Below are 15634 nucleotides of genomic sequence, written 5' to 3' on the forward strand. Positions count from 1 at the left end.
GGAATGAGTGTGAGGAGGGGGGATTGAGGGAGCGGGATGAAGAGGGGGATTGAGGGTGCGGATTGAGTGAGAGAGGGGGTGTTAGAGCGTGAGTGAGGGAGAGAGATGGGAAAAGTGAGATGGGAGGAGAGAAATACATGGGAATATGGGGGAAATAGAGGAGGGGGCACATGAGGTGTGAAATGGGGGGGATCGCAAGACCCCCGACCGGGGTGGAAGGGGGCGTAGGGGTGCCCTGTTGAAACTCTAGTACTGGGCCCCAGGAAATCTGTCGCGGCCCTGGACAAGATACTGTGGCGTAACTACACCTTAAGGGGCCCCTGAGTGATGTCATGGCATAACATGTCAGCGCATTGCCATGGCAATACGTTGCTCTGAGATGTCGTGTCACCATGACGATGCATCGTCACATAACATCGCAACGTCATGGAGGAGGGCTGCTGTGTCACAGAGGCCCTGCTCTCTCCCTGGCAATCAGTTACATCGCTGTGGGGAAGAGTGCCGGGGCCTCTCTAACCGCTTTGGGGGGGGGGGGTTATCAAGGATCCAGAGGGAGAGTACAACTCCCTTCGCACCCTCCCCCCCCCCCCCCCTCCGCGCTAGGGCTCCCTGGACATGCCTGGGTGGTAGTTACGCCACTGACAAGATACTAAAATTATATGAGGTAAACTCCTATAGCAAATGGAGGGGATATCTTCTTTAACATCCCGTGTAGAGATACATGAGGCACCTGTACCAAGCAATGAGTTTTCCATGGTAGAGAGGCTCTGTTACTTCTACACCTGATGTTCTTATAAGTGTACTGAACATTCAGCTCTCTGTTTTAAATTGTCTGCATGATTATAATATAAACACAAATGTAATGCATCGCTCTCTCTCAATTTCTTTCTCTCTCTCTCTCTCTCTCTCTCGCTCGCTCTCTCTCTCAAGAATGTTGAAACAGTGCCAACGTTTTCATTATGCAATGGCCTTCATCAGGATAAATAAGAAATTATAGGCTAAAGCAGTCAAATTCTGGGCATTATTGAAATCCCTGCTCTCTGATTGGTTAAAATTCCAGGCATTATTCATTCAATAATTGCCGGAATTTGTGCAACTTGCAATGTGTTTATTTCCAGCCAATCAGCTTTCAGAACAGCTCTGAGACAGGGCAGGGGATTGGTCAGGAGGCAGGAACAGCTCTCAGACAGGGCAGGCGAGTGGCCAGATAGCAGCAGCAGGCAGTGACTCCTCCCCCTCCCTCTGTGAACAGAGCTGACAGATTCAGTTGAATTGGGGAGGGAGGGAATGTGGCTGCAAAGTAAGTAAGTGGCTGTCTGCAGTTTGTTTGTGGCTGCAGTCTCTCTCTCTCTCTCTCTCTCTCTCTCTCTCTCTCTCTCTCTCTCTCTCTCTCCTTGTGTGTGTATATGTAGGTAGCTGAAGTTTGTGTGTGTGTTTGTGTGTGTAGCTGCGTGCATGTGTGTGTAGCTGCAGTGTGGGCGTGCGTGTAGCTGCAGTGTGTGCGTGTGTGTGTAGCTGCAGTGTGTGCGTGTGTGTCTAGAGTTGCACTGTGTGTGTGTGTGTGCGCTTACACAGAGGGGACGGCACTGTGTGGATATAGATAGCTGCAGTGTAAGAGTATGTAGAGGTGCTTTAATGTATTTACCATTTTATTTTAATTTAAAAAATCTATATAACTATACAAAAGTGTCTATTATTTATGAGGAAAAAAAGCCTACATTTAGCCTATAATAGTAATAATCCCCTCAGAACAGGGCATTACTGGTCAATAATGCCCTGGCTGGGTTAAAGTCCCTCGGCTTCGCCTCGGGCCTTCAACTCTTCCAGCTATTACTGGCCAATAATGCCCTGTTCTTCTGGGATTATTACTTAAGTAACATACACACATTCCATTATTCCCTTTTACCGGGGAAAAATATGGGTAAGTAGGATAAAGCCTTAAAGATAAAAATTATCCACATTGAAAACAGATCTGCTGTGTATGATAGTTTGATACTTTCACTAAGGGTTCTAGCCCCTGTTTTAGTCCTGCAGAAGTGTAGGTTCCAAGCAGGCTGTAATGCTACATCTAAGGCCGAGTCCATAGAAGGACAGGCCGCGCTGAGCCGTGCGGACGCTCAGCGCTGAGCCCCTGCATCCTCACTGAGGATGCCTTGAGAGAGGGCTCACGCGAGCGTCCGCAGGCGTGCTGAGGCTTTGGAATTTTCAGCCGACAGCCAAGCTGTTTTTCAGCGCGCTTTCGGCTGAAAACATCCAATCAGCCTGAAGCAGCGTCAACGTCACAGCGCCGTGACGTTGACGTCAGTGCGTCGCGGGCAATTGGCCCAGCGACGTCACTGCCCCGCCTCCAACCACCTCCCCCCCGGCTCCCTTCGCGCACGCTGGCTCGCCTGCAAGTCCATGGAATCGCGCAGATTTCAGCAGGCGAGCCTCAGCGTCAGCGCGGCTCGGAACTCCTCACCCCTCTATGGCCCCAGCCTAAGGCCTCGGGCATGGTCAGCGCTTAGGCGCTGACCCGTGCTGAGGCGCGCAGTGAGCCCCTGCAGCCGCAATGAGAGCGGCTTTAGCAGGGGCTCGCGCACGCTTCCGCAAGCGTGCGGAAGCGTAGGTCTTAAGAAAAATGTAGTTTCAAGCGCTCACGGGAGCGCAGGGCCGGTCACGTGAGCGGTTCGCCCAATGAGGGCAAACCAGCTCCGTGATGTCACTGACACGCCCCCCGACACGCCCCCGGATGGCGCGCTAACCAAGGCCAGGGAAAGCACCCGCTTTCCCTCAGCCTCAGCGCGCCTCCGCACGGGCTGAGTCACCATGGACTTATAATAGTACTGTAAGTTTGTAAGTTATAATATACATCTACAGGTGAGACGTGGAGTCTTAAAAGCTTGTGTCATTAAAAGACATCGCAACCTGCAATGTACCTACAATCACAAGAAAAGGGACTGTAAAGACAGAGCCTTTCATAAGAAATGTACTTTTCATACATGGTTGTGTTTTTATTAACCATTAAAAATATCAAGTTTACTTTTATGATCATAAAGAATAGAAATCATATTTTGCAAAGGTCAGAGGGAGATTTCTTTCAACACATTGCAATGAGGGGTTTAGGCGTTCATTTAAGGAATTGTTACTGAATGCAATATTGTGCTTGGGTAAAGTGTTACATTCATTATTACAAGGATTGTGCACTGAGCACAGTGATGGGAAAAAAAAGCTAAAGTTCAGAATGGTTATCCCAATTTTCTCTGGGCAAACTAAGCATGTCATTGAAATTCAGAAATGAACAATTAAAATTAGGCATATTTTAAAAAGGACTGCATCAATTAATCTGAACAATTGGGTCAAAAGGGCAAAGAGAGAAGGCAAGATTTAAGCAGAATTAATTCCAAAATATCCTCTCTCAGTCAGACCACATTCTTCCCACAATTATTCCACTTGCTGGCACCAGAACAAAGGAAATAAAGGAATGCATTAAAATGTAATCCATCCTCTGTGATGGGTGTCAGTCACAAGGCCTAAAGAAACAAGGGAAGGACAGGCGCACTGTATCAGCTGACAAGGGGGCTCCAGCCAGTCCTGCCCATGGGATTAGATTTGCATCAGAATAAAGGCGGTCACTGATGACACTTAGTTACTTATTCAGGCTGGAGGCGAAGCTATTTGCTGTTGGGGGGTTTGTTCAATAGGGAGATATTCATTCATTCTGAGGTTTAGCAATTGCTGGGCTAGTGGCATATCTTACTGGGCAGTTCAGAGAAGTTACCACTGCTAAATATAGTGTTTTGCCACTCTGAGTAAATGCTAGTGTATATAATATTAGGAAACCTGGCTCTCCCAACTATATCTTGTTTGACTTAAAGTGTAGTGGTGTTCTGCATATTACAGGTTCAATACTTGACTCGCACTTTTGTGTCTGTTTGCCTCCCATTGCGCTGTTTAGTGTTACTGCTTAGACTGTAAAATCTTCAGGGTAGTGACTCCCTCTCACAGAGTGGGTTAGTCATTAAACTGTGAGAGTGCCAATCTGGGCACTATCAAAACAAACTCCCATTGACTTCAATGTGAATTTCCGTTTGATAGTGCCTCATCCGGCACTATCTCACACAGTGAGAGAGATACTTCACCCAAACCAATAGTTCAAAGAGGAAGACAGAGCACATCAAGGTAAGTGGTCAAACAAAGTAGTGTGTTAATAAAACTTCAACGTTTGGTTCAACTAAGGAACCTTCTGGTTCAACTAAGGAACCTTCATCAGGTTTGTGTATACAAACATGGATAAATATACAAATATATATATATATATATATATATAGCGCCTTACCCAGAAGCCAAAAGTCTGTGAAACCCAAGGACCACACTCAGTTTCTGTTGTTGATATTCGGTCCCACTAACACACGAGAACTACCATTACTTGAATGTGAGAATGAGTTGCTGTGCGGTAGAGCCCGGGCTGGAACTATTGCACCTTAAAGAATAACCAGCCCCCCCTAAACTAGAGCATTGACATCTACAAATAAATACAAATGGTATAAAACATCAAATAACAAAGGTGTGATGTGAGCACTGTATACTCCCTTACCAGTTGTCCCTGCATTTAAAGGAAGATCTTTGCCACAGATCCGATAGAGCGTCAGCAGAAAGATGTCGGAGCTCAAACACCAGAGTCATGAAAAGGTCTGCAGCCTAGGTGAGAAAAAAACAAGGTTAATAGTAGTTACTTATAAAGGTAATCCGCTTGGGATTTTTTTTTGTCCAAAATATACTACACAGTGTTAAATGGAAGACCAGGTGGAATTATTGACAGGGATATATTTCATGTTGAAACTGGGAAAGCAGACAAGTACAGTACAAAATAATTTATGTTTGAAAGTCTAAAAATGTCCTTCGATTTTATTAACAGTGAGTTTGCTGTTATTGTTTTCTTTACCCCGGCGGATAAAGTAATCAAATAAATCTGTCATTGTCTGCTATTATATAAGATGTATTTACACATTAAATAAGTGGGTAAAAAAGTGACAAAACCCTCCAAAATACAATGTACAGCAAATAAAAATACCACGTTGTGAGCACATTCACACGTCTCAGACAGGTCTGCAACCCTGCCCTTCCCCATTATCTCTTGGCACTGCAGCCAGGGATTTTGGGAAATGACATCCAAATGAACACACCCTTTGCTTATTATCCATTTTATGCCTGCCGTATTACACAGCATTTCAGCACAGCTAAAGAATTGCACAGCCAATTAACCTCCCCGCAGACCGCTTTTTTGAAGATTTATTTACACACCTTCACACTATTTTGGTTGACAGCAGGATCCCTACGATCTGTGGGCTGGAATATTGGTTTGAAATAATAGTGCCTTATTTTACACGTGACTTTCTTGTGAGTGGCTTACACTTTCTACTAAAGGAAGACCGTGGTATTCCATTATGTGAGCATCACCTATAGTCACTTTGTATTTTATACACGTTAGTGCCACTTGCTGAATATACTTTTTCTTTGTATAACGAAGCAGAAAATATCTTTCCAATTCTAAACCCGCAGAGCTACCTGTTCTTAAATCAAATGAAACGTAACGCTTGCCAAGACATCTGTGTGTAATAACCAATACAACGATTGTATATAAGATGTTAAGAGAGTATTTAATGGCTAGGACATTTGGGTATGCAGAACCCAACTTTAAATAGTAAAAGATATAGGCCCCATATTGCCAAAGTCATACAAGGCTATAAGGCACCTTAAGGCTGATGCACTTGAATAGGACATAAAGGGGCCTATGCAGAGAGCAGCGCTATTTCGAAATTCGCCATTTTTTGGAGAAAATCGCGCAGAAAGCAGCAGAAAATGGCGAGTTCCGAAAAACGCGCCAATTTTTCTTTTCTATTTGTAAAACTCGCCTCGCGGCTGGCGAGAACCTCAATCTCGCCAGTTTTAAAAATATTCGTATGCAGAGAGGCGCGAACGGCATCTAGCGGCTGTTCGCGCCAATAAAATGGCGCGATTGTCTCCTTTTTGCCTCGCCAGAAAAAACTGGCAAGAAGCTGCCGCTCGCGGCCATTGCAAAGGGAAAAAAAAGGCGCGAATTTGTTTTTACACGTTTCTGAAGCGCGCATCTCGCCAATTTAAACTCGCCACACGCATCCATGTTAAACATAGCAGAATTCGCACTTTTCTGCATATGGAGAATAAAACTCTCCAAAAAAGCTACTTTTTAATAAATTCGCCAATTTTAAAATTCGCTGCTCTCTGCATAGGCCCCATAGTCATATTTATTTTTGCTATATATTACAGAATGATCATTTTTTGGAAGGGACTTACCCCAAAGCCTTTACTGAAGCGGTACATGTAATTGAGATAAGTGTAAGTGCTTAGAATGCTATGCAGATGAAACCATTACCCACCATCGGATACAAACCACATCATGAGATTTAGTTCTGTCAACCTGTCCTTTACTGAATGTGGTGGTTTCCTACACAGAAATGTCTTCTCAGTAAACAGCAATAAGCTGCATAACTTTTTTTATGGAGAGAAATAAAGGTTTCCTGTGGAGCTTCCAAAAACAACCCAGATTTTGGTGTCATGTGGTGCCAGCTTTGCAGATTCTACTCGGCAGTTTCCAAGAGGCTGCCAGCCGGACTTAATTAAATGGAAACAGGCACTCGGCAAGAAAACACAACGTCTCTCTTCTTCCATGGATGCATGGAGGTTGACAGCAATAAGGACCACTTGGCCCATCTCGCTCGGCCATTCTTTTCTATACGCTGTTGAACGGTTGACCCTACACAGTTATCCCGTGCTGTGCTTAAGGAACCTGAGCCACAGTCGCATATCAAAACAAGTTAAAACTGATATGAACAAAAGTCCACTTTAACTCACCTTCCCGACGGGACAAAGCGTGTCCTGTAGGTATTACCTGTAGCACTCCCTTTGCTTTAAATGAACTCACTTCAATTCCAAGTGGAAGGGTTATGTTTATTTGCTGGCTACTGCTGTTTAGCGGAGTTTGTAAGTGAGCTCTCTCTTTATCACTATACACTTGGGTGTGTACAGTACATAGAAGAGAGAGATCCTAAATATAAATCAAACGCTGAATTGTTTAACGTACGCTTATGCCATGTATGTAGAATATGGGATTCTCTTTTTCTGAAATGGCATAAATCTGGTTTTTTTTACGTAGTGTTACTGGGAAAACACCAAGGGAAAAGGGGGCGGGAGGGGGGGGGCGGCTTAAAGTTGTTCGAGAATGTGGAATCAATGCACCGCAGCCTGTTTCATTGTTAGAAATGGCTTTACAATTTAAAGGTGACGGTCTCCTTACTTTCTCCAGAAGAAACCATTTTGTATAGCTCACAAGAAATATAAATACATTTTCATACATAAAACATAACATGTGTATGTATCCCTATGTTATCCAAATCCAATTATGTTATCATCATTCTAGCTGGAGGAATTCATGTCACTGGCAAACAATTTAGGTTCAAATACAATGACAAGTATCACTTTTTTTTCACTATGTATCAGTGGTAAAAATAAAATAAACCCATGGACCAATATAATACATAGCTGCCTCTCCAAACCCGGTACACGAATAGGTTATGGTGTGTAAAAAAGTGACAGAAACCGTCCACTATACACAGGCACGCCGACAGCTTTCCCAGGGTCTCGGACTGAATTCTTGACCTGGGCCACGGGTTGTTGAGCAGGGAGAGGGTGACAGACTGTCAAGCGGGGGTGGGGGGCACTATTCAGAGTAGGAACGCTGACATTGACATCTGACAGGTCCTCTAACCTGTTTTACCCCCATAGTCACACAGCATACAGTGCTTGCACTGCAGCCAGGGATCCTGGGTAATGACATGCAAATGAGCACTAAGTGCGTCAGTTTTAGCTCCTTATCCACTTTAACATGAATGCTTTTACGTTTATACCTAATTGCGACAGGGTAGAACCCCTGCCTAAAAGGGCTTCAATAGAAAGCCTGTATTGGTTTGAGGTACCCAGCAGGGAGCTGGTTAATTGCAGCTACAGACAAATAACCAGTCTCCACCTGGCTCATCAGACAGGTAGAAAAGTCTCCTGCTTGAACTGCAGGGGAGATCTCTAGCACAGAGGGACTGTGCTTCCAGCAAGAGACTCACTGGAACAGTTGTCTTGAGCACAGAAGGATTGTGCTGCCAGCAAGACACCCAGAAACCAGACCCTCTACATCCAGGTCGCTGTGGACACTAGAACCGCCAGTGGGCGTTCCCCCCCTCCCCCAACGGAAACAACCCAGAGACTGACATAAAGGGCCCCCTGCTTACAGGTACCTCTTTGGACTTTGGGGTCATAGGTAGGGTTGCCAGGTGGCTTCTCCAAAAAAAACTGGACACAATGGTAAAAAATGCAACCCCCCCCCCAATACATATAAAAAAATACCCCCACCCCCCAATACATATAAAAAAATACCCCCAACCCCCAATACATATAAAAAAATACCCCCAACCCCCAATACATATAGAAAAAATACCCCCAATACATATAAAAAATACCCCCACCCCAATACATATAACAAGTACCCCCACCCCCAATACATATAAAAAATACCCCCACCCCCAATACATATAAAAAATACCCCCACCACCTAATACATATAAGAAAAAACACTCCCCAATACATATAAAAATACCCCCCAAACATATAAAAATACCCCCTTACAAATACAAATACCCCCAATACATATTAAAAAAATACCCCCACCCCCCCAATTATATACAAAATAACCCCACCCCAATACATATAAAAAATACACCCCCAATACATATAAAAAATACCCCCACCCCAATACGTATAAGAAAAAACACTCCCCAATACATATAAAAATACCCCCACCCCCAATACATATAAAATTCAGACTTACCTTGGGGATGGTCTCAGGCCCAGTGACCGTGGGGAGCCCGGCGACTGGACAAAGTAGTTGGCTCTCCCCCAGCTGCAGGCCTCTCCCTCACACTGTCCCACGTGAGCGTCTGATGATGGTGCACGCTCCGTCTCCCTGTCATGCCGGCACGCGCCGGAAGCTGAGCCCAGCTTACTTCCAGCGCTCACCGACGTCAGAGGCCGCGCGCGCACCACCATCAGATGCTCGGCATGGGACAGTGTGCGGGCGAGGCCTGCAGCTGGGGGGAGAGCCAGGCCCGGCGTCAACTGCTTTGTCCAGCCGCCGGGCCCCCTGCAGCCACCAGGACACTTGTCCCGGCTTTGCCGCCGCACGTTCAGAGAGGTAATACCGGACACATACATGTCTGGTATTACCTATCATTTTTTACTGGATGCAGGGGCAAAATACCTGTCTGTTCGGTTCAAAACTGGACACCTGGAAACCCTATCATAGGTTGGCAAGAGACCTATCCTCCCAGCCCTGCAGATAGCGACTGGGAAAGTGTATTGTTTAAAGCTACAGGATGAATAAAAGCCAAGGTTTATTTTCCCCAAATATGTATCCCTGGTTGTACCTCTGCACCTGTCTCCTACACTAATGTGTTACACCGCATTTACAGCAGAGCCTGGGTTAACGAAGAGCATGTCCAGTAAATCTATTCACAAACAGCTGTTCCAACCCTTTGGGTCTCATCCGTGGGAGGATGGCTAACGGAGGTGTAATGGGAAGTTGGCTGTTGCTACAAAAGAGGCTCTCAAATAGGTTATGATGAGAAAACCCCATCACTGTACAGCAATGATAAAGAACACTTGCGTCTCCAACATGTAATAATAGTGGTATTTTCTGTGCGTAAGACGCTGGTATTTATATAACACACAGACGTTCCTATCCCGAAAAATGCACAATCTAATCTTAGCGCCTGACTGGAGATTCTTTATAATTTAAATATTGAAATGTTAGCATTAGATCTCACACAAGCCCAGACACGTATTTAGATTCCTCCATCCAAACATAGCAAAAATGTTATTGCAGCACTGGCACTGAGATGGTGCGACCGCCCCATAAACCGAAAAGAGCTCGAAGTTTGTTAGTCCATGAGTGGCAATGAAAGAAGAGGTTTAATTCATTAAGTTCAAGCTTAATATTTGTGTTGAAACACCAACATCACTTGAGTGTTATTGCAGTTGCATTAAAAATAACACCTATGAGGCTGACCAAAGCCTCTTAAGAAACTGATTCTTTATAAGCACAAAATTAAAATGTCTCAAGCACAACGTTATGTGGAACCATAAAAGTGGGTTAAGTCTTCTGCTGGGAATAGGGAAGACAGAAATAACTTGGGCATAAAATTCCATTCGCAGTCCACATATCAAACCCTTTCAAAGCTTTGCCAATAAGATTAAGGTGAGCCGGGTAAATGATATAACGTCTCAAGTGGCCTTTAAAAAGAAGCTAAAAACAACATATACTCATCAAATAAAGGCTCTACATTTTAATCCTGTCACTGCCAGAGGTGCCAGGAAAGGTTAAATTAGAAATGCACTAAACAACAACAATTTGACATTCAACTAAATATCGAATAGCTCTGATTTCCAGTTCTGCTTAACTAGAATACATGGAATTGATTTTGTGGTGGTGGAACTCTGGTCCCTTGTGCATCTCGTTTTGTCCTGTTTATTACAAAAGATTTCGGTTTTGCCAATGAATCTGCTTTTTCTGTAGATTTCTTCGCTGGTATATCCCTAGTTTGACTTCACAAAGGAAAAGAACAATCTGGTGCGACTAAGAGTTAAACAATAGTCAGACAAATTAGCCAAAGCCAGGGGCATGATATCTCCAAGACAACTACATGCGCGTTTGGAAAAATCCTCCTCTCTGTTGTGACTCTTCCGAGGTTCCAACTGGGTGGATTGAAAAAAGGGGGGATGTCAAACGTCTAATGTGATTAGCTTTTGTTTCACTGATGTGGTTCCAGTCTAATGAGGTAAGAGTTTGGCAATCTCGCCTGTACTGTGTCATGCTTATTGAGAATCATTATACTATTGAAACCCCAAGACCGTTTGGGGTCTGTGCCAAACGTCTTATCTGATCAGGCTCCATCCAAGTTCTTTGAGCTCTGTCCAGGCTCAGAAAATAGACGAGGAGCGAAACACTAGTTTGACGAGAAGTAGGGATACTGGTGATCAGGGAAATGTTTGTGGGGGACACTTTTTTTTTTTTTAGGGATGAGCAAAAACTCCACATAGTAATTATTAAAATTATTAGGACGGGGGCTGGAATGATACTGCAACTGGGAAAGAAGATTGTTTTTTTAACCTCATTTCTTTATTTGAGGCTATTTTGTTATTTTTGTCATTTAGAATCTAGAAATAAATCCCTGTTTTATGCACCTCTTTTACCTACAAAATCACCCCTGCTTGTGATTATAACCCTTTATAGTGCCACCGAACGGCCATGATTTGAGGTCATGTGATGCTTTAGTAGCGGTCACGGGATCTCCGCCATCGGCTGACCCAAACCGATATGGAGCCGTCTCCACTTCTTTTTCTAACAGGTCGGCCGTTCTGTTGAGTGGTAAACCTCATCAGCCTCGGAAAACTAGCATCTTGCCATGACGTGCCTCTGGCAGGCCAGGACAAGGGCGTTCCAAAGGTTGCTGACATTTACTTGCTGCGACTGGTACATTGATTGCAGGGGACCTGAACACTCACAGTTAGATCTCAGCGAGCTATTTATAAAGCTGACTTATTGGCTTCTGTGTCTCTTTCTTCTCCCGCCTCTCTCTTCCCTGCCAACGTAACCATACATGTATTGGAGAGTAGTGCCTATTACCAGACAACAAATGAAAGTGGCAATACTCTCAACTCACTTTGTACTATTGCAAAGTCCTTCTGCTGCTGGATTTAGCAATGCTACCATTTTCCAATTCTGCATACTGGAGACCTCAGACATTAGCTGAAAAGTTGCTTCCCAGTGTAGCCATGCCTTCTTTGGCTACTAGTCCGCCCTCCCTGACATGCAAGCCCTGGTAAGAGCAGGCAGGTTCAGGATCAATCATGGGTTTTCCCCACACAGGCAGCAGCTTGGAGTGACAGGGGAAGAGGTGGGACTAGGTCTGTGTTCTGTCCAATCCTGGGTTCAGACTTGGTACCTTCCCCCTACTGTACTTAAGGAGTTGCACCACCCAAATTTAGTAGTGTCTCTACCATTGAGAGAGACAGATGTCACGCAGGATTGCCTGAGAACTGAAGACAGGGGTGCCCTATGCTACATCAAATTGACAAAACATATATGGTAATGAGTATAAAGTTTAAATACTTGAATAATAATAGTAATTACTTGTTTTTTTAGTTAAACCCTTTGGCCAAAGCGTCGTAAGCCTGCATACCAAACGTCAAGGTAAACCAAAAATGCAGGTCCTAAAAGATGTCACGCAGGCTTGCCTGAGAACTGGCCTTCCTTGTTCCTCTTCCCCCAAGGGGGAGAGGGAGTGACGACCTTTCCCCTGTCCCTGCTAGAGGGGCAGGGAAGAGCAAGGACTGATGCGGGGGTCCTTGACCCGTAGTGTAGGTCCAGGGACCATCCGGGTGTTGGTGATATACAGTGAACTGCATTGGGCAGAGGCCCACGTGTTACTGTGGGAGTACAGAAGGATAATAAATCAGATCCAGTTGAATAAACCTCCAGTCTAGCGTGTGAGCTGTCTGGGGGGAGAGGTAACCGTTTCTACCGCAGTAGATCGCCTCCATATATCTGGAGCCTGCAGCAGATGGAGGCGCTTTTTACCCAGGGATAAGCAACTCTAATGTACCCCAGAAACCAGTCCTGTTACCCCCAACATCATCGGCGTAGACTCAGATCTATTGTGAGCCAGCAGGTATGCACCAACCTACACCATGTAATGGCTGAATCTCCCAGAGGGTGGGGGAAACCGCGTTACACCAGAGAAAATAAAATAGTCGCTGCAACCCGCACATGTAAAAACAACAGGTTGCCATGGTAACAGCTATTGCCAGTAAAATAATAGAGCTACAAACTCAACGAAAAATGAAGTAAAAAACAGATCAGCAGCGTATAAACTATGTTGCTTTAAAGCCTCAACGGTCCACATGCAAAATGTGAAAATACTGTACAGTAATAAAGAAACCTGAGTTATAAACTCTCAAGCCATAAATCAGAGTAGAATATTTCAGGGTTGCTGACAAATAATACATCTCTGTCATGTAATAAGTACGGTGCTTGATTCTCTGTGGAATAATGCAGCAGCGTAAACATCCCCAGGCTACATCTGTCTCAGTCATCTACTTCATCTAATATACGCATCAAATATGCAACTGTTAAGTCCTCTTGGAAATAAATTCCATCTCTGTTTACACTGAGGAGCCAGCTTAGCGCTTGACATTTCAGTGCTAAGTAGGTCAGTTAAGTTGTGGTTTACTTCTCTTTCAGCTTTAGAATCATTAATAGACTAACCACCGGAGAGCATGAGAGAAATATGTGAATTTTACCAGAAAACAGGGCTTTTTGTCTAAGCAACATATACAGTAAGCTGTACATTTGCCGGGCAAAACCACATTGCTGTTTTATAGGCCTGCACTGGCAACTCAGCGGGTTCATTACAGAATCATTTGTGATAGAAGGATTTGCACATTGTGCATAAGATAATAGCAGACCAATACCCTACATCACAAGCATCACTTCAAAGTGCCACTACTCAATCCTGTGTACAGGCATACCCCGGTTTAAGGACACTCACTTTAAGTACACTCGCGAGTAAGGACATATCGCCCAATAGGCAAACGTCAGCTCACGCATGCGCCTGTCAGCACGTCCTGAACAGTAATACCGGCTCCCTACCTGTACCGAAGCTGTGCACAAGCGGGGAGACTATAGAGCCTGTTACACATGCGTTATTTACATCAGTTATGCACATATATAACGATTGCAGTACAGTACATGCATCGATAAGTGGGGAAAAGGTGTGCTTCACTTTAAGTACATTTTCGCTTTACATACATGCTCCGGTCCCATTGCGTACGTTAATGCGGGGTATGCCTGTATCGTGCAATTCACATTCTGTTTGTAGGTGCCTTACGGGGTCAGGAGTTCAGATGGTCTCTTCACCTGGTGTTTTTTTGTTTTGCCTCTAAATGTTTTGCTCCTGGTGTAACCTGAAGTCCATTGCTATGCACAAGGGGTTAAATAAGCGGTCTGTGATCTTTTGGCTGCGGACATAAAGCCGTCTAAGTGGAAGCCATGGGACTAGGAGTAGCAGGCGGTAACTGGACTAGGTGCGCCGAACGGCCGAAGTGCAGTGAATTGTACAGCGGCGACCTGCCCGGTGGGGAGTTGTAGTGGCGGTGGACCATCGGCGGGGCTTTGGTTGCAGCCAATCGGCCGCGGCCAATGGTCTCATTCCATTAAATACGTGTGTTTTTATATATATGTATAAAATCCCCTCTACCTCATTCCCTGCCGGCTAGCTCAATCAGCACCCCCACCACCCACACTTTCCACTTCCCTCCCACCAAATGACGGGCATGTAGGAAGCACATACTTTTAACCCTTAGAGGTAACCATAACCATCGCAACCATGTGAATCACGTGAACGCTCCCTCACTGAGGGGACTCCTCCTCCTTCCATCCCACTTCCATCTAGAACGCGACCACCCCTTGATAAATGAGCAGGAACTTGATGACGCAGTCACTATGTCACAGGACCCCTGGAGTACCAGACCCCATGACGTCGTAGCTACGTCTCAAGGGCAGCCAAAGGGTTAAGGAGGGAAATACCTCATCGTATTTACTCCGAGCCCAACATGGAAGGGGAAGGTTTCGCATCGTTCCCGCCTCAGACACAGGCACAGCAGCCCAAACCGTAGACTGTTTGTTTTAAACCGGAGGAGTTCGTGTGCTCCCCAAACTCTCTTAAACTCTAGTCAGGAGGCGACAAACTTTGATTTGTGATATAATTTATAGCATTGTTTGCATTTAAATTAATCTCCAGTCTTTGCTGTTCTCTAGCATCCTTCATCACCCAGAGGATAGGTCTGTCCTGCTCCAATAAAAGCAGAAGCAATTGTGATAAGTACAGGTGCGCCGACGAGCATGCTAAAACTTGCCTTAAACTTGCCTTGGAAAATCTGGGGCTATCACCAACAAGACCCGGGTACATGCTGGGTACATGCCGGGTCCATGCTGGGTACATGCTGCAACATTTCAGTGACATTTCCACAGAGACTAATGGCCCATCGGATTAACAGCAGTTTGAATGGGACTGCAAGGGACCCCCAATGTTACTCCGATGGGCCATTAGTCTGTCTGCAGAAATGTCACAGAAACGTTGCAGCATGTACCCAGCATGTACCCAGCATGTACCTGGGTCTTGTTGGTGATTGCCCCAGATTTGTTTTAGAATACTCGTCGGCGCTACAGTAACATGAAAATTCTAAAGTGACTGCCTCCTGACAAGCAATCATTAAAGTTCCCTTTTTTCCATTAAAAATACAAAATACAATATTTACAAAACACAATACGTGGCCCTTTCCACTTATCAGATCTCAATGCTTCTGTAGTTTTTTTTTTTTTAAATATCATGTGTGGTACCAAAGATAATTGTTTATATGTTTCTTATGCTGTCATCAAACCACTTAATTTGATTACTACCATGCATAAATAAAACATTGCTTGCCATCTTTGTAAAATGGTGCAGGCATC

The 15634-nt window shown here is 44.8% G+C and overlaps 1 protein-coding gene across 2 annotated transcripts in view; it reads right to left on the bottom strand.

Annotated features, from left to right (window-relative positions):
* Nucleotides 1-15634, bottom strand: part of LOC142463092 (uncharacterized) — a 291163-nt gene that overhangs the window by 229814 nt on the left and 45715 nt on the right. For both annotated transcript variants that reach the window (XR_012787370.1, XM_075565366.1), the window contains exon 9: nucleotides 4577-4680. Coding sequence is in view for 1 of the 2 variants with exons in the window: in XM_075565366.1 (XP_075421481.1) it covers nucleotides 4577-4680 (104 nt within the window). In the remaining variant the exon portion in view is untranslated. The remainder of the gene's footprint in view (nucleotides 1-4576; nucleotides 4681-15634) is intronic.

This window comes from Ascaphus truei, chromosome 11 (genome assembly GCF_040206685.1).
Source record: "Ascaphus truei isolate aAscTru1 chromosome 11, aAscTru1.hap1, whole genome shotgun sequence".
In the NCBI taxonomy this organism is placed as follows: domain Eukaryota; kingdom Metazoa; phylum Chordata; class Amphibia; order Anura; family Ascaphidae; genus Ascaphus; species Ascaphus truei.